This window comes from Mya arenaria, chromosome 3 (genome assembly GCF_026914265.1).
Source record: "Mya arenaria isolate MELC-2E11 chromosome 3, ASM2691426v1".
Classification (NCBI taxonomy): domain Eukaryota; kingdom Metazoa; phylum Mollusca; class Bivalvia; order Myida; family Myidae; genus Mya; species Mya arenaria.
The window spans coordinates 77194575-77221562 of NC_069124.1; the positions used below are offsets into that span (position 1 = coordinate 77194575).

At 34.1% G+C, this 26988-nt stretch overlaps 1 protein-coding gene across 1 annotated transcript in view; it reads left to right on the forward strand.

Annotated features, from left to right (window-relative positions):
- The first annotated feature begins 5825 nt into the window (after window positions 1–5825).
- LOC128227870 (G-protein coupled receptor 4-like) overlaps window positions 5826–26988 on the forward strand; it is a 111412-nt gene continuing 90249 nt past the window's right edge. Inside the window, exon 1 of the mRNA XM_052938773.1 lies at window positions 5826–5938. Within this exon, the coding sequence (XP_052794733.1) occupies window positions 5936–5938 (3 nt within the window). The 5' untranslated portion in view covers window positions 5826–5935. The remainder of the gene's footprint in view (window positions 5939–26988) is intronic.

Genomic DNA, 26988 nt, shown 5'->3' on the forward strand with positions numbered 1-26988 from the left:
GTGAAACTGAGTGTAACATCAAAATCAAGATTTATATTTTAACGGTGTGTTGCAATACTTAAACGTTTTGATAATAACGATTTTTTGAAACACTTATTAAAGAAAAGAAATGTTGCGGCCTAAATTTGAAAAAAAATTCGAAATAATTCTGTTTTTTTTGTGTGATGTGCAGACACGATGGCGCTGTGTCTGAAATACGCTAGTGATTATATATAAATGCACGGATAAAAGTTGTTTAGTCAGTGTTCTATAATATATATCGCTGATGCTTTTATTACGGATGTAACTTTACTTGGGGTGATATTCGTCAAGTGTTAGTTTTTGAACATGTGAACACTGACGTTTTTAAATGTTGATTCCACTAAATCATGGAAAAAAGTGTGCCCCTCGTTTGCAGTCTATAGCATGGTTTAAATGCGCACCTTATACTTGTTTTAGTGCGATTTGTGATTATGTTTTTTTAAGATATAAATATATTAACTTGAATGTGGCCGTGGGATGTTTATTGAGGAGTTATTTGCTGATAAAGCTTGGGATTAGAATGACTTTGAAGTTAAAGGGCTTGCATCCCATTTTTTAGGCAATCCCGCCAACGCCAACATTTATTGGTACACGTTTAATACAAAAAAAAAGTCAGTCGTCAAGTGTTACCTTTTATTATTTCTTTGCTTCTGATCTTCAGAATAATACTCTATCATTATCGGCATCGGTCGTAAATCGAAAAGACGACGCCTAAATGTAAATTTACCACTGGCTTTTAAGAAATATGTTCGTTGATCAATCAGTCAATCAATTAATAACCAACCATCAAGATCAATCGGCATTTCGCGCAACAGATAGATACAGTATTTGATATAAAAGCATATTTATTCAAGCAGACTAAAATTAATTAAAGTTACATTTTATTTTCCTTCGGATTTGAAAAAAGATTTCAATAAGCCGCAAGGTTTTGTTGATCTGATCGTTTGAAGTATTTTGCACAAAATCATATTGTCGAAGGATTTGCGTTTTGATGCATAAGGCTGTTTGGAATTTGTTTAAATTGCTGAACTTCATATCGCACCAAATCGTGCTGAAATGGATGTATAATTTATATTTGCTAAAGAAAATACCTAAGAAAACAATTAAAGTGAAGTTTTACCCGTTGAAGTGAATTTTTTGAATACTTCCCTTCCAACATTCGTATTGTCGCAGACCCTTTCAATTGATAGTTGTAAAACGGTAAGAGTGATTATATACGTGTTCTATTGCTGAGGTGCCTAAAATAGATCCGAAACATGACTTTATGTCCAGAGTGAACAAGCTTGAATAATTGGTATATGCTCAGAGCTATGCAATGAAAACGTTTTCGCTCGTGTTTAAAGGTAAACAGCTGAAATTAATGGACTTATTAAGCATTAGTATACGTGAGGTTAAATCATATTTAAGTATTTCAGTGTTGTCTAGTGGTTGTTTACGTTAAAGTAAAGGATTCGTTTGTCAAGGTAAGTATTCTCTATTGGTTTTTTTTGTAAACCGATTGAATCTGGATATTTGCAAGTCGTTATAAACAATGATAATCGCATATAGAGCAACATCAACTGAATGGGTTCAAGCATATAAACCACACACACACGCATGCACGCACGCACACACACACGCACGCACGCGCACGCAGGCACACTTACACACACACACACACACGCACGCACGCACGCACGCGCGCGCGAACAGAGTAATGCTTGAACCCATCCAGGTGTTGATGCCTCTATACATACAACGTGTATCCATACCAGACTTACTTTAACGTGTCTGAAATGGACCGTATATAGTTTATACCGAATAAACCTTCTTGAAGTGACATAGAGCTATTGTCATTACATATATGTAAATGTAATAATATATTTCTACGGCACAGGAACAATATTGTTGAACTTGCGTGTGCTTCTTATGTTTAAGCTTATCTGATGTAGGTTTCGAAAATTGACACTTATATATGTCTTGTTCTATTCCTTTTCTGTTTTATGATTACTGTTAATAAGTTTATCATACATATGATATATTCTACATCTAATGTTTGTCAAATGGCAAACACATATACAAAATGTCCGTGCGTTTGTCTTGCTTCTGCTGCAAGATATGAGAAATAAATGGTATGGAGTATGAATAATTATGAACATTACATGTTTGGGCTAGACATTGCGGCGTTATACCATTTTTTATTCAACGGACGTCCAAAGCGGTTAAGATGTTTTAAAAACTAAAAGAAGATTATATTTGATAGTTTTCAAGTTTTTAAACTCTTGACACACACACATGTTATTTATCATTCTCATTCCTCAGAGGTTTGATAATGATAAAGCCAACGCATAGTATCATCACTCTGATGAACTAGAATTGTTATTTATGCACTACAGGTGAACATAAATGTCACGGTAATAGACTTTTTTGGAACTGATCTGCCGTCGTCTGTGCTCGAATTTGAAACAATACAGGGCTCTAGAAGTATAGCAATGAGGAAAAATGAAATGAAAGGGTTTCAATCTTCGTAACAGAATGTATTCGAAAATGTTTGTGAAGAGTGATATCCGTAAACATCAGCAAAAATGCATTAATATCTGGCTCCAATATCACGAAAATGCTCAAGTCAAATCTCAATCTCAGTCATCAAATTACAGCATCATATGATTCAAAATTGGTAATGTTTTACCCTTTTTAAAATCGCATTCTCTCATGCATTATGTTGATAAAAAATAATTCAATATTTTATCGAAAAAAAGTTTGATAGCAATAAAATGTACTTGAGTCTAATTTATAATTTTTGAGTTTTACACAAGTACATTTTGTACTGTAAAAATATTTGTTTTTAGAATATTGAGCAATTATGTTAATCAACATAATGCATGTGAGAATGTGCTTTTAAAAATAGTAATACATGAGTAAGTTTTAATAATGTCATACTGTAATGTGGGAAAATGAGTCGAGATTGAGATTGAGATTGACTTAAGTATTTTCGTGATATTGGGGCCATGTCCAGTATTCCGCTGATGATGGGATCTATATTGACTTTATACTGAAAATAAACATTCATATGTATTCAAAGTCACTATAACCAGTCATAATCTGATGATATATGTGTTTTATTACGCATTTTGAAAACAAGTTTTACACAAATATTATATTTGTTTTAATAATATTGACTATTATATAGACTACGATGTCTAATAGCTTTGTTCTTAATTTGATGGAAACTCTGAATAATAATTTGATGCCGCATTGCCTTGTTGTTATTTTGTTCATTCAGTCGATTCTGATTTGATTTTGGCTTTACATAAAACCAAATTGCTTGGAAGTAGTGATCTTAAGCAAATTTGTTGTAAATTTGTATTTAGTTTAAAAATAGTGAAAAAATACTAACTATTTACATCAAATACGATAAGATTTAATTGGAAACCATATGTTTCTGTAAGAATACATCCGTGAGTGATGACAACACTCTGTGTTCTTTCAACAATGTTTTGCCTGAAGTTCTTATAACAACATCAAATTCCATTAGCCTTTAGGTTATCAATTACATGTAAATATTTTGTCAGGAATGTAATCAATTTCCGTAAATTGAAAGCCCTTGTCTATCTTAAATGAATTGCTATTTTCAGACTATGAATAATACAATATAAATGTTTAACTCTGACTAATGATGCAAGAGGTTCTTTTGAAGCTCAGCATGTACACATGATCAATGGTTCAAAAAGTCTTGTGAAAAAACAGTCTCATGAACACAATAGTTTCCTGAACACACTAGTCTCGTGAACACACTTGTCTCGTGAACATAGTAGTCTCGTGAACACACTACTCCTGTGAACTCAACATACTCGAGAATACAACAGTCTCATGAACACAATAGTTTCCTGAACCCACTAGTCTCGTGAACACACTAGTCTCGGGAACACACAAGTCTCGTGAACACACTAGTACCGTGAACTCACTAGTCTCGTGAACACACTAGTCTCGTGAACACACTAGTCTCGTGAACACACTAGTCTCGTGAACACACTAGTCTCGTGAACACACTAGTCTCGGGAACACACTAGTCTCGTGAACACAACAGTCTCATGAACACAATGGTTTCCTGAACACACTAGTCTCGTGAACACACTAGTCTCGTGAACACATTAGTCTCGTGAACACACTAGTCTCGTGAACACACTAGTCTCGTGAACACACTAGTCTCGTGAACACACTAGTCCCGTGAACTCACTAGTTCCGTGAACACATTAGTCTCGTGAACACACTAGTCCCGTGAACACACTAGTCTCGTGAAACCACTAGTCTCGTGAACACAATGGTTTTCTGAACTCACTAGTCTCGTGAACACACTAGTCTCAAGAACACAATAGTTTCCTAAACTCACTAGTCTCATGAATCCACTAGTCTCGTGAACACACTCGTCTGATGATTTAAACAGTCTCGTAAACACACTAGTCTCGTGAACACACTAGCCAGATGATTTAAACAGTCTCGTGAACACAACAGTAAAATGAACACAACTGTCTCATGAGCCAAATAGTTTCATGAACACTATAATCACGCGAACACGACAATCTCATATTACAAGTATTTGTTTTTTCGACGCATAGGTACAAGTTTTTACAGACAAATCAACGTATTGTCTTTTCAGAACTGTTCAAATGGAATGACAGTGTTACTATTTCTACTTAAAGTTAACAAATTGCATTCAAACTTATACAACGGTACACATTGAAGCAGTTAAGTTGTTCTAAATCCTGACATGATTAAAGCCTTTATCAATGTACTTGGGGGGCTTAATGTTTTCTGATATTGAAATTGCTAATAAAGTCACGACGATCGTATCAAGTAAACTTATTATTATTTCCGTTATCTTCTTTTAGCTTATCCAAATAAAAATGAAGCGTTCTAACGGAAATCGAACATACCTTAATGCGAATGTCTGATACCGTAAACCCTAGGCTAACTTTTTTTCTTGAAAGCACGGATGTAATTACTGCGCTCTGCGATGTCTTTACTTCCGTTTCTCGTTCATATACGTGTATGTATGAAAGCTCTTTATTTAAAGGCGTTGACTTCGTTAAAGATTAGAATGAGCGAAGAAAGTAGTCTTGCACCAAATATGTTAATCAAGAATGATTCACATTCCATCAAAGGTTTGTCAAACTCGTTTATGCATGACATGACCTCTCTTAAGAGTTCTCACTGAAACTGAATAATTAACTGCATTCGAACCAGTTCTCAGCTCTTAATGATCGACGAATCAAATAATGCATTTTGCGTAAAAAATCTTGCTTGTGATATTTTAACGCATGTTTTCTTAGATTCCTTACCAAAATGTTGTTTTGTTTTCTCATTCATGTTGACCAGGAATCAAACACTTATAAAACTGTTTGCGGATGCCATTTTTCGATGGGGGTGCGATGGAGGTGCGATGGAGGTGCTCGTATTTTAAGACGCCACATCTGACTATCAATGAGCGTCAGCCCCAGTGGGAGTATTAGTCTTAATCAATTGATGAGCATAGTAGACTGACAAGGTAACACTAGTTAAAGCTACACTAGTTTAAATGTGAGCCAGTGACCATCTCAGAAGACGGTAAGTACTTTAATGGTGAGTTGCAACCTCTAGGGTCACAGGCAAGTGTTTCACAACAAGATCACGAACCAGTTTATGAACATTACACTCGTGGATATTGCCTATAACGGGATATAAATGATACGTATCCTCTGAATATGGTATGTAAATCATAAGCAAACGTGTTCAATACCAGTAAGTTGATATGCAGCTGTTACACAATGTCTTAAATACTTCTGCAATATTTTTTCAGACCGGGGCTTGACATTGTTGCATGCTTTTTCGTACCAGATAATATACGGATTAATATCATAAAATGTTAGCAAGGATTTGAAATGAGGCTATACATCTGATGGTATGTACAATAACGATTTTATTTTTATTCGTAACCAGTTTTTCCGCTTGATTTACGTCTCATATTCGGTTTACACTCTCATTGAAGCTCTCACAGATTCGTCAATTCGTTTCCATCAAAATTACAAATTTCGCAAAAAGATAGGAATGGTGTCCTTCAATATGTAATAATTTCATTTAACCGTTTAAGTATGATGATGATAACTAATATCTCTTAAAAATTGTGATATATTACGTATCTGCATAATTGGTGTGGCCATCAATATATTATACCCTATTTCCAATATTAAGGTAAAGTGCTTTGCAAAAGAGACATTTTTGTGTATGTTTATTGAGAGTTATTACCCTTTTATTATTTTATGCTTGTATTTTACTTCTCTCTATAACTCCATATGTTTTGGTGTATTGACTTCAAACTTCGCACACATGTTGACTGTGTTAAGAAGACTGCAAAAGAAACATTATTTTGTGTAGGATATCTTGAGAATAATTTTCCTTTGATTAGTTGTATGTTTTTTTGTTTACTTCTCTCCGTTACTTTATACACTTTTGAGATACTGAACTGTAAATAAGAAACCTTTTTTTGTGTTTTGTATTTTATATATATATATATATATATATATATATATATATATATATATATATATATATATATATATATATATATGCAGCAGCTGTCAACCTAACAGTCAACACAATTAAAAACTGTGCTATGATATTAAAAAGCTAAAAAGAAAATGTCATGCCTTATTTCACAGATGGTATAGTTCTTATTTCTATATTTATACATTAATATAAATTTAAACATATCTATCAGAGTTCATATCTATCCTGTTACTGTCGTCTTTATATGTTTTATTGTATAACAATTTATCATGCAATGAGGAGCACGTGTGTGTTGAATCCTAAATCTTGGATCCTGAAAATCTAAGAAATAAAGGTTATACACACAATTGAATGGCAAATGTTAAATACATATAACAAATTTCTAGGTTAAACTAAAGAGCTTTCACTAAGCCTTTGAGCATACAAACTGGCGGGCAGGTTTGAAGCAATGTAGTGATCTCGCTTCGAGGGTGTTTGTTGCTCTTGGAATAACGGTTCTTGGATTGCAACGCTAACGGTATGGCATTTGTGAAGTTAAACATAAATAATATTTTACGTCAATACGAATAAGTGTTGCTATTGAATGAGAGTTACATAATCGGACAATTTTCAGAATTGATAATTAATTGCAAATGAACACCCGCATTTGATAAATGGAATCAGAAATAATCGAAGGTGTATTTCCAAACTAAATGATACTATCATAATAGGACGCGAGCTTTTTGCACGACTTCCTCTGCCTCATTTATATCATAGCAAAATTGATTCAACATTTGAATCATTCATTTTACAAATATGGATGCATGATGTTACGACTGAACAAATGATAGTTGGCACTTATCTGTTTTCATTTTTTGAGTAAAATGGTTATCTTTGGTGAATATTGGTAATTGATGGTCACAATTGATTATCGCCGTTGTTAGCTCAAATCGACGATTATTCGAGTATTTTTCAATCATTGCGCCATCAGTATGTTGTATTTATAACGTGTTCTGTTCATTGCAGGTTAATAAACACTTTGTACGACACTTCGCTTACGCACGCATGTTAGTGACCTCAAATGAGGTATTCTTCGTATCAAACAATACACGCGGTGGTTGGAGCGGGTAGATATATTCGTCAACTTTCTTTGCATATTTGTCACTGAATATATCTATATAAGTATTTCTATTACAAATGATGTCCCTTAAGCCGGTGCCAGGGAATGTTGTCAGGTCCTCTAAAGATAACATTTCAGGAATTTATTTGACGGAAGTATTTTTAGTAATTTGGAGTGTAACTCATTACATGCCTTATCAGTGGTTCACAACGCGAGTGACCACTGATTATGTACTGTCTATTTGTCAAAATGTAAATAATTATTTATGATGGTCAGGGGTACAATGGTGGTCAGGTGTGCTGGAACCTGCAATGTTGTTTTTTATTTTCTCGTCCAGCATGTGTGAATAAACTCGTGATTTTTTCTACCGCATATTTGATGTTTTACTTCCTAGTATACATTTTGATATATAACAACTTATCAAAAGAGGTTTATGAGGAAAGACGCGTATGTATAAAGGTAAGTCAGCTGAACACTTATTGTTAGAAACGCCCCTTGTTAATTGTAAATGTAAAACAGAAATTATATAACAATATTTGGATTCGTTTACATCCTGTGTGCGGTTGTATGTCATGTGTTACTGTAGATTATAATTATGTAATATATGCAAGGTTGCAGGACCTAGTTGTCGAACGTTCTGGAACATCTAATTTATCATCCCATGTGCATGACCTTCTAGTCAGGAAACTTGTTTTAGAGTGTGCACCATGAACAGGTTATTGGTATAGAGCTACAAATAGGAATAAACGATATTATATATTTCAATATTTCTGTATTTTTTATGATTTTTAGCATGTAAATTATTGAAGAAGTTTTATAAAAATCAATCTTCATCAAATGCTTACGTTGTGTTAGTTTTCAGAATATAAATCACTGACTATTATTTACACAATTGGAAGACCGAACGTCTGTATTGGTTTGTTCATTACCAGCTTAGGTGTAGAAATTACCATGGAAGAGATTTTGCAAATTTAATTTCCGAAGGACTTATTTACACTTCTTTTAATTGGGGCTTCCATTTTTTTGCGGGCAAATGGCTATCGAGGATTTTTCAAAATGTTCTGTTCATTAATTTCATGTAGATCAATTCTGACGATTTCACCCAAAATACAAAATAATATAGTCTAAATTGGACAATCTACAGACTTATTAAGCTGGCTACCTCGGCATGGGGTCGAGTTAATCCCGTAGATAGGATCTCCAACATATACTTATCTGCTCTTCTAAACGGTCCATCTTCCCGAGAGGTTGTTTATTTATCTCAGTCATGTTGAACTGCAATACATTATTTATGCGGTATAATGAAGACGGTTGCCGATAGGGATGATACCAAAATCCGTTTACAAACAACACATCTAGCAAAACTGGCTATAAAGCTGGTAACATGTTATGTTTTCTGATTCCTTATCGTTTTTATTATTTCTGAATTTGATATATATATATGGTAACCGTCATTTATAAACATAACGGAAACTATTTAATACCTAATCTTCGAAGGTGATATGCAGCTGTTACTTCCTAGTTCTAATCACTTCTGAAATATGTTGTCAATACCGGGTTTGTTTTGTCATATGATCTGGCGAACAGAAATTTGTAATTGGCAATGTCATAATCTGTAGATAAAGGTCGGCCATTAGTTTATGTATATTAAGGTGTGTATAACTCCGTTATCATTCCATTTCGATAATTCAGATTTTCTGACATTATTAGTTTTTCTAGATTTGTCTTTTCAGAAACATTTGAAGTTAAATAGATCCAGACCTTAGGAAATAATTTTACAAAAACACCACATCGCATTTCCTGCCCTTTAATTTGAATAAAACAAGGCAGCTGTTAAAAAAAGTAATTGGCATGCATATGTATTTTGATTTATTTGCAAAAGAAGAAGTAAAGGACAGTCAAAATGTGTAATGTATTTGAGCGAGGAGTCGGAATGACGTCATTTGTTTGAATTATCTAGTTGTTTTGTATATATGTTTATTTCATAGAAATATCGGCAAATATTTTTTGAAGTTCTACCTTACGCATAATTAGTTTTAAGTATTACACATGCCTAATCGTAGCGAAAGAAGCCCAGCTTGGCCTTTCATGATAAATCGTAAATGGTTTGGAACACCTGTTTTTTGATTTCCTTGTCTCTTTATCACGTAGCGCAGAAATACATTGATTCCATTTCAGCTTCATTATATACTAAATCCTTCTACTGCGAATCTCGAAAGTATGAACACTGTCTGAGTAATAGTACAAATTGACTGATATGTGTAAGTTTGGTTTCCTCACTTAGGTATTATCACAATTACGTTCTTGTTTGCTATTACAACACATCAATAAGCTGTAATATGGCATTAAGTGAAGTTATCTGTTTTGAGTGATTACGAACTTAAAGCGACGTGTTTTATGGCCTGCATATAAGTATGGCAATACGGTATTACCTTGTATACTTAAATTAAACAATTATCAAATTAATAAGCAAAAAGTATTGCTTTAAATCGTGTTTTGTTCAGTTTAAAATATAGTCTACTTGAAAACGTATGACACAACTAGCAATGAAGAGTTAATTTGTCTTTTTATGCACGATTATTCCGCTTCATCTCGAAATCCCCAAAGAAACGACTAATAAGAATCGAATACCGACTGGTAACATACATTGAAGAGCTTTCAGCATCGTAATTGCCAAGGCTGGTGCTCTGGATTGAAGCTTGCTTGTTGGTCTTGAAAAAAGGTTCTATAATTTCAAGGGTATAGCATTTGTGAATGGAAACATAAGTATCATAAATATTCAGTATGTACGAATTGAAGGTGCTATGTAATAACGTTTTTGATAATTTTCAAACCAGCACTTTCTTTTCTGGAATGTTTAACTGCTTTTTATTTATATGCGATCATAGAGGAGTTGTTTGTAAGATCGTATGAACACTAACGCTATATGGTTTCATCATGTCACAAAAGAAAATAAATTAAATGCATTAGGTGCACTGAACTTTTGAGCAATCTCCTATGCGGCAATTTGCGAAGCATATATGTTTTTGCTGTTTTATGGCGAAATATTAATTTGTAACAGTAAAAATACCGGTTAATCATATGAAAGATTTTTCTGACACCTTCTTACGTTAGACAAATGAAATTGTTAAAGGTATTTCTGTCGGTAAATGCAACATACCAAGATATATGTTACAAGTGATGTCCGGCATTGTTGAATGACTGCAGATTGATCATCTATATAACCCAACCAACAAGGGACAGGTATTTGTTAAAGCAAAGTCGTCCAGCCGACAAGGAACATGTGTTGGTTAAAACAAAGTCGTCAAACCGACAAGGGACAGGTCTTGGTTAAAGCTAAGTCGTCCAGCCGACAAGGAACATGTGTTGGTTAAAGCAAAGTCGTCCAACCGACAAGGAACAGGTCTCGGTTGAAGCAAAGTCGTCCAGTCGACAAGGGACAGGTCTTGGTATAAGAAAAATCGTCCAATCGACAAGTGACATGTGTTGATTAAAGCAAAGTCGTCCAGCCGACAAGGGACAGGTCTTGGTAAAAGTAAAGTCGTCCAACCGACAAGTAACATGAGTTGGTTAAAGTAAAGACGTCCAACCGACAAAAGACAGGTTTTGATTAAAGCAAAGTCATTCAACCGACAAGGGACTTGTGTTGGTTAAAGCAAAGCCGTCCGGCCGACAAGGGGCATGTGTTAGTTAAAACCGAGTGGTCCCACCGACAAGGAGCAGATGTTGGTCAGAGCAACATTTTTTCAACCGACAAAGGACATATGTTGGCTATAGAAAAATCCTACAATCGACATTTTGTTTTTGTTTTAAGTTAAAGCAATGTTGTCCAACCGACAAAGGGCAGGTGTTGGTTAAAGCAAAATCGTCCAACCGAAAATGGGAAGGTCTTGGTTATAGCAAACTTACTTTTGTCGTTTTGGTGATTTTGTTTCAACTGATATTTTTTAGCTTAATACCAATGTACATGTTGACAGTATACAGTGTGTCCATCAATTTGGGATTCGATTGTCAAAACAGAGTTTTCAGTCGTCGAAACATAGCTAAGATGTGATAGTTTTTAGGTAAAAGTTAGAATCATGTTGCGTATGTCATTTTAACATGAGTTTTGACTCCTGTATATTCATGTTTTATTCTGATAATACATTATCATTATGCAAATCGAGATCTTTTTATCCTTTAACTTTCCTGTTCCTAGTTCAAAACAATATGAAAAACAGTGTTTTGTTCACTGACCATTATTTACACAGTCGGAAGATCCAACGTTTGTATTGGTTTGTACGTTAGCCGCTCCCTTGTTGGAATAGTAATGGAAGTGCTTCGGCAAGCTCAATTTCCGGTCTTTGAATATCGCATGCAATTGGCCAATCGGAAACGTCCAATAACATCCAAATGCCTAATAATACTTCCTTGTCATGCTGTTTTCGTGTGTAAACGGTGTCTGATAATATCCCAATTCGCGCGTGTTTGTTATCGTAGAGGAGAGAACAGTGAGCGATTATATTCCTCATGGGACTGGATTTCACATGCGTGTCCTTGTACAAATATTGCAATAAACGGAGCTATAGCTTAAATTTAAGAAATTAGAGTTCCTCTCTTTTTTGAGATATCTTTACCACCATTCTTCTCTGCAAAAGAGGCAATTTATGGTTTTGTATTACGTTATTAAAAGCATTGCATTTTGCGTTCTAGAGATAATTATAATATCGCTCCATTAATTTATATATGTGTCATAATATTTGAGTCATTATGTCAGAAACATAATGATCGAGGGATTAACTTCTAAACAGGGAGTTGTGCAATTCATAATCACCTGTTCTGGGAAACCAGCAACTACGTGTGTGGTTATATATTAAAGAGATCTTTTGGATACTTGGTGCGTTTGTACAACAAATGCTTTTCCTTACTTCGAACTGAATATCACCAAATAGTATTGTTATAAGAAAGAGAATAACCATCATACATTTATAAGCGGGACTGTTTTCTTGAACTAAAACATTGATGAAGTATATTTGTACTACATATTCAGAAGCATAAGTGTGTACTTATCAGACGACACACCTTGATTACTTTCCGGAATTGATTTCATCCCGGAAGTCTTTATTGCGTATTAAAACACATAACCTCGACTAAAGTTTTAAGCATAACTCCTCTGGTTGCATCATGAGAAATAGCTTTAAATCCTATCATAACGTTAATGTTCTTAAGCATATAGTTATATTACACTTATTTATTGTTCAATAGCGAAGTCGCTACTTCATGAATTTCAAATAAGAGCTTACTGTGTGTGTCGACTTTAAATAACTTATTTGCATTTCGGCTTCAGCATTCGATTACACTACATGATAAACTAACGATTTAAAGTATCTTGCATTTCTTGAGTGAGAGTGGCCTAGAGATGTTGTGGATTTGAGCCTCAACAATATTGGCTTCTACTAAGGTTCTCAAGAGGGACTCATATCTTCAAAGTCGAGCTAAAGTATACTTATTATTATTATAACCTATCGTGCTATTTGTTCATTAGTTTTAAGAGAACAACCATTAACTCGATGTTGGACTGATTTTCATCTATAATTAATATCTTATTTGATTTAGATTTCAACTAGATATCCTAAAAATTTAGGGAGATTCGCTAAGATATGATCGGAAACTATATCAATATTGTGTTGCTATAAGACAGGTTCTTAAAATTAAGAAACCTGTATCCGTCTCTCATCCATAACGGATCTATAGGTTCATTGGTTCATTAAGCTAACCGATTATCAACTTTTATTTTAAATCAGGTCAGTTGTGCTTGAATGTACTTTTATACACTGTTTATGAGTTAGGTTTGTCCAGGAAAGAAGAAAGATGGTATTTGTGATAACAAACTGGTCAGCAATGCTGTTATTCGCATGAAGCTGTCGATTTTTTTTTGTTTTTATTCCCTACCTCGAAACTTCATTATAATTTCACAGAAATAGATGAAAAATGGCAAACCGTTTGGCAGCCTCCCAAGCTGCTTTTTCCAATGGTTGATATACAGACAAAATTTCGCTTTCCGCGCCGACAGATGCAATATATTTAATTGTGTTGTTCCAGCCTTCTCTCGTATTTGACATCTGATGGCTACAACTGACCAACACACTTCCCTGACTGCTACCTAACGTTCCGTTTATGGTGGTGATTTTTTGTGTTGCCAGTCATTTTGGCCAGCGGACACCTTGGTAATGCTACTAATGAAACATATTTATGAACAATTTGTATTTGAAGACGTGCACTAAATGGAACGTAATTCCTTGTTCTGTTACGTATGGAGCCAGTCGTGGGTGACATAACTGGTGGTTGCATTTTGGAATTTGATCTATATTGCTTTAATCATTCCATTTAAAGTATTTTCACATTCTTGTAAATTGACTTATTCAATGAATTCTGCTTCAATATACATATGTATGTAGGATTTGCTTATTTATCCTGTCTATTTTTGTTTATGTGTTTTAATGCATCATTCTTAGACAGTTTGAGTTAAATCCAACATAGAACCCCATTTTAGAGGAATTTTCTTTACTAAATCATCGCTGAACATTTTTTTTGTGACTGCTTCCTTTTTCCGTTTCTGCAAATGTCATTCTTCATGTGTTCTAAACAATCCACGCAACAGAAGATGGGCATGGCACTGTTTCTAGATATCAAACGTAAGATCTTAGAGTAATCTTAGATGCGACTGGCACAATTCCTGAACGCAAGATTGGCACCGCTTGTCTAGATAAATGTAGATAAAGGTAGACATAGATAAGTTATTACAAGTGTCCGACACATACGATGTAGAAAATTACAAATATAGTGTCAGGAAATCGTATCGGCGTTTTGACATATGTTTTCTTGAATAAATGACAAAATTAATCTTAATATACCGATATTGGTTGGGCCTTTGTGTCAATAAAGGGTTCAAACTAAAAGTATCAAAAAGCAGTAGTCTTTTTGCAGTATTTCGTTTGGGTAGAGTACTGGAAAACCTAATTCAATTCCTTGTTCTTTCTGAAAGCGTTTAGGTAGCCGTTGTAAAGCAGTAGCTCTAATACAACAATAATTAAGAAAAGGGTTACAATGGTGTAAATGTGCATGTCCTAGCGTGTGTGGGTTATTGCTGACGCCGCGTCAGGGTGGCAAGGGTTTCCATGTTGTACTTAACTCGGTCAATATTGACAAGCCAACATCATTTTTAATAATAAAACCATATAAAAAACGTTTGATAAACCAACATTTTTAAAGAAGTGGGACAAAGGTCAAGGTCGTTGTTAAAATTCAGTTACATGAAGAACACTTTGGCTCAGGGACCTCAAACTTGGAAGAGTGGTTTAAGATGACCAGCAGATGAATCATATTAATGCTTAGGTCAGTGGATCACATGTTGGTGACCTTAAGCTGTTTCCGATCAATACCTGAAAAACGCGATGTTCGGTCGAAGGACCTTCAACATTGTAGGTTGGTCATTACCAGCAGATGATCTCTATAGCTTTCTAGGTCTGTGGATCAAAGTCCAGGTCTGCAATTTACAAGAATGTGAAAATACTTTAAATGGAATGATTAAAGCAATATAGATCAAATTCCAAAATGCAACCACCAGTTATGTCACCCACGACTGGCTCCATACGTAACAGAACAAGGAATTACGTTCCATTTAGTGCACGTCTTCAAATACAAATTGTTCATAAATATGTTTCATTAGTAGCATTACCAAGGTGTCCGCTGGCCAAAATGACTGGCAACACAAAAAATCACCACCATAAACGGAACATTAGGTAGCAGTCAGGGAAGTGTGTTGGTCAGTTGTAGCCATCAGATGTCAAATACGAGAGAAGGCTGGAACAACACAATTAAATATATTGCATCTGTCGGCGCGGAAAGCGAAATTTTGTCTGTATATCAACCATTGGAAAAAGCAGCTTGGGAGGCTGCCAAACGGTTTGCCATTTTTCATCTATTTCTGTGAAATTATAATGAAGTTTCGAGGTAGGGAATCAAAACAAAAAAAATCGACAGCTTCGTGCGAATAACAGCATTGCTGACCAGTTTGTTATCACAAATACCATCTTTCTTCTTTCCTGGACAAACCTAACTCATAAACAGTGTATAAAAGTACATTCAAGCACAACTGACCTGATTTAAAATAAAAGTTGATAATCGGTTAGCTTAATGAACCAATGAACCTATAGATCCGTTATGGATGAGAGACGGATACAGGTTTCTTAATTTTAAGAACCTGTCTTATAGCAACACAATATTGATATAGTTTCCGATCATATCTTAGCGAATCTCCCTAAATTTTTAGGATATCTAGTTGAAATCTAAATCAAATACGATATTAATTGTAGAAGAAAATCAGTCCAACATCGAGTTAATGGTTGTTCTCTTAAAACTAATGAACAAATAGCACGATAGGTTATAATAATAATAAGTATACTTTAGCTCGACTTTGAAGGTATGAGTCCCTCTTGACAACCTTAGTAGAAGCCAATATTGTTGAGGCTCAAATCCACAACATCTCTAGGCCACTCTCACTCAAGAAATGCAAGATACTTTAAATCGTTAGTTTATCATGTAGTGTTATCGAATGCTGAAGCCGAAATGCAAATAAGTTATTTAAGGTCGACACACACAGTAAGCTCTTATTTGAAATTCATGAAGTAGCGACTTCGCTATTGAACAATAAATAAGTGTTATATAACTATATGCTTAAGAACATTAACGTTATGATAGGATTTAAAGCTATTTCTCATGATGCAACCAGAGGAGTTATGCTTAAAACTATAGTCGAGGTTATGTGTTTTAATACGAAATAAAGACTTCCGGGATGAAATCAATTCCGGAAAGTAATCAAGGTGTGTCGTCTGATAAGTACACACTTATGCTTCTGAATATGTAGTACAAATATACTTCATCAATGTTTTAGTTCAAGAAAACAGTCCCGCTTATAAATGTATGATGGTTATTCTCTTTCTTATAACAATACTATTTGGTGATATTCAGTTCGAAGTAAGGAAAAGCATTTGTTGTACAAACGCACCAAGTATCCAAAAGATCTCTTTAATATATAACCACACACGTAGTTGCTGGTTTCCCAGAACAGGTGATTATGAATTGCACAACTCCCTGTTTAGAAGTTAATCCCTCGATCATTATGTTTCTGACATAATGACTCAAATATTATGACACATATATAAATTAATGGAGCGATATTATAATTATCTCTAGAACGCAAAATGCAATGCTTTTAATAACGTAATACAAAACCATAAATTGCCTCTTTTGCAGAGAAGAATGGTGGTAAAGATATCTCAAAAAAGAGAGGAACTCTAATTTCTTAAATTTAAGCTATAGCTTCGTTTATTGCAATATTTGTACAAGGACACGCATGTGAAATCCAGTCCCATGAGGAATATAATCGCTCACTGTTCTCTCCTCTACGATAACAAACACGCGCGAATTGGGATATTATCAGACACCGTTTACACACGAAAACAGCATGGCAAGGAAGTATTATTAGGCATTTGGATGTTATTGGACGTTTCCGATTTTCCAATTGCATGCGATATTCAAAGACCGGAAATTGAGCTTGCCGAAGCACTTCCATTACTATTCCAACAAGGGAGCGGCTAACGTACAAACCAATACAAACGTTGGATCTTCCGACTGTGTAAATAATGGTCAGTGAACAAAACACTGTTTTTCATATTGTTTTGAACTAGGAACAGGAAAGTTAAAGGATAAAAAGATCTCGATTTGCATAATGATAATGTAATATCAGAATAAAACATGAATATACAGGAGTCAAAACTCATGTTAAAATGACATACGCAACATGATTCTAACTTTTACCTAAAAACTATCACATCTTAGCTATGTTTCGACGACTGAAAACTCTGTTTTGACAATCGAATCCCAAATTGATGGACACACTGTATACTGTCAACATGTACATTGGTATTAAGCTAAAAAATATCAGTTGAAACAAAATCACCAAAACGACAAAAGTAAGTTTGCTATAACCAAGACCTTCCCATTTTCGGTTGGACGATTTTGCTTTAACCAACACCTGCCCTTTGTCGGTTGAACAACATTGCTTTAACTTAAAACAAAAACAAAATGTCGATTGTAGGATTTTTCTATAGCCAACATATGTCCTTTGTCGGTTGAAAAAATGTTGCTCTGACCAACATCTGCTCCTTGTCGGTGGGACCACTCGGTTTTAACTAACACATGCCCCTTGTCGGCCGGACGGCTTTGCTTTAACCAACACAAATCCCTTGTCGGTTGAATGACTTTGCTTTAATCAAAACCTGTCTTTTGTCGGTTGGACGTCTTTACTTTAACCAACTCATGTTACTTGTCGGTTGGACGACTTTACTTTTACCAAGACCTGTCCCTTGTCGGCTGGACGACTTTGCTTTAATCAACACATGTCACTTGTCGATTGGACGATTTTTCTTATACCAAGACCTGTCCCTTGTCGACTGGACGACTTTGCTTCAACCGAGACCTGTTCCTTGTCGGTTGGACGACTTTGCTTTAACCAACACATGTTCCTTGTCGGCTGGACGACTTAGCTTTAACCAAGACCTGTCCCCTGTCGGTTTGACGACTTTGTTTTAACCAACACATGTTCCTTGTCGGCTGGACGACTTTGCTTTAACAAATACCTGTCCCTTGTTGGTTGGGTTATATAGATGATCAATCTGCAGTCATTCAACAATGCCGGACATCACTTGTAACATATATCTTGGTATGTTGCATTTACCGACAGAAATACCTTTAACAATTTCATTTGTCTAACGTAAGAAGGTGTCAGAAAAATCTTTCATATGATTAACCGGTATTTTTACTGTTACAAATTAATATTTCGCCATAAAACAGCAAAAACATATATGCTTCGCAAATTGCCGCATAGGAGATTGCTCAAAAGTTCAGTGCACCTAATGCATTTAATTTATTTTCTTTTGTGACATGATGAAACCATATAGCGTTAGTGTTCATACGATCTTACAAACAACTCCTCTATGATCGCATACAAATAAAAAGCAGTTAAACATTCCAGAAAAGAAAGTGCTGGTTATAAAAATTATCAAAAACGGTTATTACATAGCACCTTCAATTCGTACATACTGAATATTTATGATACATTCACAAATGCCATACCCTTGAAATTATAGAACCTTTTTTCAAGACCAACAAGCAAGCTTCAATCCAGAGCACCAGCCTTGGCAATTACGAAGCTGAAAGCTCTTCAATGTATATAACCAGTCGGTATTCGATTCTTATTAGTCGTTTCTTTTGGGATTTCGAGATGAAGCGGAATAATCGTGCATAAAAAGACAAATTAACTCTTCATTGCTAGTTGTGTCATACGTTTTCAAGTAGACTATATTTTAAACTGAACAAAACACGATTTAAAGCAATACGTTTTGCTTATTAACTTGATAATTGTTTAATTTAAGTATACAAGGTAATATCGTATTGCCATACTTATATGCAGGCCATAAAACACGTCACTTTAAGTTCGTAATCACTCAAAACAGATAACTTCACTTAATGCCATATTACAGCTTATTGATGTGTTGTAATAGCAAACAAGAACGTAATTGTGATAATACCTAAGTGAGGAAACCAAACTTACACATATCAGTCAATTTGTACTATTACTCAGACAGTGTTCATACTTTCGAGATTCGCAGTAGAAGGATTTAGTATATAATGAAGCTGAAATGGAATCAATGTATTTCTGCGCTACGTGATAAAGAGACAAGGAAATCAAAAAACAGGTGTTCCAAACCATTTACGATTTATCATGAAAGGCCAAGCTGGGCTTCTTTCGCTACGATTAGGCATGTGCAATACTTAAAACTAATTATGCGTAAGGTAGAACTTCAAAAAATATTTGCCGATATTTCTATGAAATAAACATATATACAAAACAACTAGATAATTCAAACAAATGACGTCATTCCGACTCCTCGCTCAAATACATTACACATTTTGACTGTCCTTTACTTCTTCTTTTGCAAATAAATCAAAATACATAAGCATGTCAATTATATTTTTAACAGCTGCCTTGTTTTATTCAAATTAAAGGGCAGGAAATGCGATGTGGTGTTTTTGTAAAATTATTTCCTAAGGTCTGGATCTATTTAACTTCAAATGTTTCTGAAAAGACAAATCTAGAAAAACTAATAATGCCAGAAAATCTGAATTATCGAAATGGAATGATAACGAAGTTATACACACCTTAATATACATAAACTAATGTCCGACCTTTATCTACAGATTATGACATTGCCAATTACAAATTTCTGTTCGCCAGATCGCATGACAAAACAAACCCGGTATTGACAACATATTTCAGAAGTGATTAGAACTAGGAAGTAACAGCTGCATATCACCTTCGAAGACCAGGTATTAAATAGTTTCCGTTATGTTTATAAATGACGGTTACCGTATATATATCAAATTCAGAAATAATAAAAACGATAAGGAATCAGAAAACATAACATGTTACCATCTTTATAGCCAGTTTTGCTAGATGTGTTGTTTGTAAACGGATTTTGGTATCATCCCTATCGGAAACCGTCTTCATTATACCGCATAAATAATGTATTGCAGTTCAACATGACTGAGATAAATAAACAACCTCTCGGGAAGATGGACCGTTTAGAAGAGCAGATAAGTATATGTTGGAGTTCCTATCTACGGGATTAACTCGACCCCATGCCGAGGTAGCCAGCTTAATAAGTCTGTATAGGTAGTCGAGCGCTAAAAACGTATGCATTGAATAGAATTGTCCTTTTAATAATTTCATAGGAAATGAAATTAACATAAGTGCATACAATACAGAATTTCAATACCTCCCTTATTCAAATACAGTGGGAAAATGGTTTTCATTGATGTTATACTTTAATTGTTATCCAGATCTTCAACAATCAGGTGGAATATGTAGTTTCAGCTCGAGATTCAATCGTCATTTTTCGACATCATACTATTTCCACACGAGGAGCACCGATGCTTTAACCAATTAAAACAGTCACTCTGGTTGAATATATAGAAAAGTATTAAAGACGGATATTAGCCTTAATTAAATGAAGGCATCTTTTGTTAAAACGAACACTTGCAACACGGTCGAGATTAAGATTCAGGGACACCGTATATTACAGGAATCACATTTTGAAATCTCTGGATAATTTCCTAGATAAATAAATAATAGTTTGTACAGCGCGACTCAATATGCAACGTAGATTCACAGTGGTGGGCCCCTACGATGGAATCTAATATGATATTAAATTGATAGATGGGAATGTTTTGTTTCTCTTTTGATAATATAGATGAGGAAATTGGGTCAAATAAGCAAAATATTATTTCTTGTTTATCTGAAGAACATGCTTCACACGATTCGTTTTCCGATTTTAAAGGCGACCGCTAACAGTTCGGAACAGATAACATTGAACTGCTACCTACTTCTTTGTCGAATATCTTATAGTTCGATGAGTTCTTTACCCTTACCAGTAAAATTTCAACATAAAGGTAGGTTCGGTATTTTTATTTACTGAATCTAAATGGAAAGGGGATTATGAGATTTGTTGGAGTTGAGTTGAAGAAACAACGATAGTCCATTTAGAATTGTAAGATAAGCTGCCATTTCATCGTACTTATAAATTTGTAGTTACAATTGTGCTGTCATAAATATCTCACATTGGTTCTGTGATTCGTATTAGTCTAAGCGTGGTCACATGATTCGTGATGAATAGTCGTATTGACTAGAATCTACGTCACATCTGGCAAACCAAAATGGGATTGGCAAGTATTTTTTTCCAAACTTTACAACAAAAACTGTAGACAGGATAGGTGTTGCTTCCAAGTCAAATACTGGACGCAATCAGTTTCATAAACGATTGTCTACATTGCGGTTGCCTTTCTAAAATGTTTTGCTTAGTATAATAATGTCCAAAAATATTCTGGGTGGAAACAGTCGTTAAACAGTTTTGAAAGTGATCACAAGATTGCAACTGGATTTTATATATTTCAACTACAATTGTAGAACTAAAAGCCTTCGTAAGATCGTAGTTAGATATTGAATTTAATTTTAAAACAATTGCTGTATTTCAGTTTCGGTCAATATAGTAATATCGCCCTACGTCAGTATAGCTTCACAAATAAATCACTATATCGACATTCTTGAAATGCAGCACCTGTATATAATCATCTCGAGACGAAGTAGCAGAACATTGTCTGATTCACATCTAGTAGAACCAAGAACAGTTTTGAGATAAATGCATATAACTGTAAAATACCCTTACAATTTATTTGGCCTTCAATTTCATCAGGAAAATCTAACAGTCTAAATTTAATCATGTCAAAATGATAAATTGCCCAAAAATTTTAGGATGTCATAGTCTGAACAATAACAAATATTTGATAAAATCAAGAAATAATTGAATATGATTTTAGTGGAAATTGAAGTATTTAAGACTAAAAGTACACGACAGTTAAACGTTTTCCTGTGTCTTACCAGCGAATGCATATATTTGTTCCTTCTGATGTTTAAATACTGATTTAATCACTTGGATTTGAGTTGCCTTCCAGGTCAATTTGTTTTTAACATGGTCAAATTTTATGAAATTTAAATGTCATTGAGAGGTTTAGCTACGATTATCTGAGGGGGAGTCACGAGACGAGCACCCCCAAACGGACAGTTTAGTTTTAACATAATTTTTGAGAAGAAGTTTCACATCATCATTATCAGTAAACACAGCATACGTGTTATGCATGCGAAATACAGGATTGGTAAACAAGCGTCATAGACACATCTATAAATACCTTTTCTGATACAGATTTCCATTTTACTTGAAATAATATTAATATATTAATGTAAGAGATATAACACATAAGACATTTACAGGTTAGTGACCAAACTGTTTAAAATAAACTATCTAACAAAGTTAATAGTTTAATGGAAACTAAATGGCAAGTCAGGTAGTCAAACATTCAAATATAAACCCTGTTTAGAGAGACAAGGTAAGAGCCTTAAGGACACTAACTAGACACACAGACGTACAAACATACAAATATCACTTAATTGGTAAAAAATAAAACATCTTATTAGCCGTTTTGAAAACCATATGAATATGGTGACAAGATAGCGATGAAATAAAGTAGACCTTCACATATCATGAGACCAAAACTCCTATGTGTATTCCCTTAAACATAAAAATAAGTCAAGTACACTTTATTGAATATCTCAGGCCACTATATGTGGCAACATAAGCAATGCATCTACACAAAACAGTATACACATAGTATACTACAATCGAATTAACGTGATATGGCAGTATTGATAAAGTATAAACAAGAAATTCCTAACAATACAGGCGAAGAGAAAAAGCAAATGGAAATATTCCAAATCTTAACATCCATTTCTACTTAAGTTTACGTATGTAGTATATAGATCAGGAAACAAAAACATTTTACGATTCAAGTTTAGGAAAACAGAGTGTATGAGAAACACTTGAATTGTGTAAAACATAGTTCATATATAATGGCATTTCCTCTAATGGAATTCAACTAGCATAGTTAATTCATAAAGTTATCGTTCGTGTATGATTGTGTTTTAGTCAAATTATATGAAATTAACTTATTTTTCAGTCTTTCAGTATGAACTTTTCGTGTTGTTTAATTTATATTTAAGTACACTCAAGGGATCAAGTAAATCATAGGAAGGCGAATTGTTATCTTAAATGTAGACGAAAAAAGTACAATAACAGTGAACGTAAAATGATATCATTTGATCTACATTGCATAACCAACCATCTTCGTAATTATTTAATGTAGTAAAGTTATAACTATAATTGGTGCATGGATTTCATTTAATAGTTTTAAATGTTCATCAGACTTTGACGAATTGTAGTCTAAACAGACATATATTTTTTTCTTATCAGGTATGTGACTTCCGTACCTGGTAGTAAGCATAGAATCACGTTTTTTTACATTGTTTGTGTAGAGCGTGAACATATCACCTAATTCTCGAATGTGTACGCGAAAGCGCACAAATTAATTGGTGGTTTTCAAATCAAATCGTCCTTTGAAATATGTGTTCTGATTAATAAATGTCAAGTTGGTTGGTCAAAACATCAGTTCTTTCAAGGTTCATATCTCTACCACCCGTTCCAAAAAATATAATGTCCGTATGATTCGGGTTATGATTCTTATGATTATTATCAGCATTACTCAAATAATTAAATCCCTAGATTACTTCATGCAGACAAACTGAAATGAAAAATTACGTTCCGAAACACAGGTACGTGGTAAACCATACATTATAATTTGAAGAGGGTTTTAATGGAACATTTTCGAATAATCTACCAAACAAGTCCCGATGCTATTTTTTATGTTAATTAAAGAAATGCACAGAGAGTTATTATTTGTATTTTTATTATGTAATATTAGCAAACATTATACAACATTACACCGTTAATATGGAACAACACTACAAAAATGAAATACACAATTTCAATCATTTTTTCTTATCATATAATAATTTGGTGAAGTTAAGAAACTGATTGAGTGATATCCTATTCCAAGAAACGGAATAGCAATTATGATTTCAAAGCGCTGGATGTTATAACAAATGTGTGTTTTTGCAAGAGGGTTTGACATTATTTTGGATTGAAAATAGACGATATTGAGAAACATGAAATATAGAAGGCTGTAAATGGTGAAGTGAAGAAGGTATTCATGCATTTATGTAGTTCTTTAAGAGATGCAATTTGTCATCATGAATATTTATTCTATCATTGATGAGAGCTGATCCACGCTCTATCTTTTCCTTAATGTAACACAGTTTAAAATAATGCTAATTTTGGTACATTGTTTTAAGTGTTTCATCCACAGTATGAACTTTTCATAATTAAAAAATGTTTTTGTTATACAGTAAATTGTGTTTGTTCAAGTGGACAAAAACCTAATAAAAGTGGAAATCTATCGAATTGATGTTTGAATAAAAATATTTACAGGCATAGATAATGATACTGTCCGTACATGGTAACTAAAATAAAACTGCAATGTTTTCTACAATATGCAGCGGATGATGTTAATTGGTATTAACTTGACATGGGTATATTTCAGACCTAATTCATACTTATAAGTTTAAAAATAAAACTGTTATTTAGTGATATCGCAGATTGATCGCAGGTTGGTTAAGGTTATCTGTACCGGATAACCAGCCTTTAATATTGTAGCTCTTTCATTATTTTATTTGTCAAACAATTCTGTTCTTTCAATATGAAATCAAATTGATGTACGTGTGTACTCCTCTGAATAAGTATATTTTTTTAACGTATTTCACGTGATGATCATTAACTTTCTTAATCCTTTACAACTACACTTACATGAGCTTTTTCTCACTACCGGTCAGGACCCTAGCCATTGACGTTAAATTTAAGCATATCTGTCTGATCATACCTGTCATAGCCTGTCTGATAACAGTTTCATCATTCGTGTAAAAGAAGTTAATATTGTTAACAGTTTGTTTACAACTCATCGGTTGGTTTGGATGATTGGTTGATCTTTACGGAAACTGTATCATACTGTTAGTTTATACATACAGTCATTACAGTAATTGGCAATAACACTTTCCTTGGAGCGTTTATGTTTCTCACAAATCGACATATTTATGTTAACAAGTGGAAGCGAACTCCACGAGATCAGAGTGCAATTGGGGTAATTAAGATATGGAATAAGAACATTCGCAAATACTCTCATCGATTTATTTAATGAATGTAATGCGATTTTTGTGATAAAGAGCAGTGTTACGTTTTGCTTTCTTTGTGAATCCTTCAAATGATTATTGGACGTGTAACATGAGTGGTGGGGTAAAGTTGAGCACTGAGCTTTTATGTTTTTCAGGAATGTTAACATGTAATGAAAACTTATGACAAACGAAATGGGATATATTTGGCTATGAATTGATACCAATTTGCAGAATTTAATATTGAAATGCCTCTAAGAAAATATAATATAAGCTTCCACGATGCATGTTAGTTCAAAGAACATTAAGTCTGGCAAAACAGATTCATTTTCCATAATTTCGTTTATCGTGGAATGCCGACTGTGCGGCCTTTGTTTATATGTTATTCTAGTGATGATGTATTAACTCTTAATGGTTTAGCTCATTCGTTTTTCTTCGCACTTAGAGTGTGCCTTCCTATCGGCATGTAATCCGTTAACAAACGTTTTGTTCAAGATGAAATATTTTACCAATTATTATGAATGCAATATGGAAGAATTACAGTTGCTTCGAGAGAACAGAAAACGATTATTGGCATGCACACTTGTTTGAGATTTCACTGACACAAAGAATAAACGCAATATTTTCTATGTCATTAAGTAGAAGCTTATTTTAAGAATTTCTTAGTCATACTTAATGATCTTGAACCAGTGAAGGACCAGATGCTTAATAACAAAAACGATATTACGAAAAGCGGGGCTTTTTTCCAGCGGCCACACAACACTTGATACAGTCCGGAAGAAATATCCTTTGAAGTTATAAACAGCTATCATGGGATGAATATAGACTGTTTATTGACAAGTCTGGTTTGAGCAACATTGTTTACACAATGGGGTGGGTAAACCTTTGGGTAAAAGTCAAAATCATTTTGATTCTTGATGATTGCCGACACCATAGTTAGAGAGTTGATTGATGCGGAGCTCTGATAATGGGGACAGCCCACATTGTCATGCTCTTTTTGCAATATATAGAAACAGTTGTTTTTACTTCCAGAATAAAGCTAAGCTTAAAACTGTTTTTCCCCAAATTATGAACGTTGTCTGTTGATAATAATCAAGAAACCCACATCCTGATAGATGTGATTTTTGCTATCATTTTTTTATAATTGTCAGTCACTGGCTATAACGTCCACCACGTGACACTGTTAATGGCCGCATTTCTTGCGTCATCTCTAAAACCATCAACTTAAAAAACATACCCGGCAATATATCATTGCAAGCTATTATATATACTAATTATTAAATAAGGGTCCAGACAATTTCGTTCGGTGGTCTCAAAAATTGTGTTATATACTATTTTAGCTCTTATTTTTATTTTAGAGCCGGCGACGTTGTGTTTTTGTTTTATAATCGAATAGTGGGTATAACTTAAAAAAGATATAAATGTCTTGTTTTATTAAATATTAAAATGACACAGAGTATCATATTTTAAAATCAATCGAAATGGAAACCGATACTTATGATTGTGTTTGATTGAAACTTGTTCGTTCAGCATTATTGTATATACTTCAGTTATTGCTTTATGAAATGGATCAATC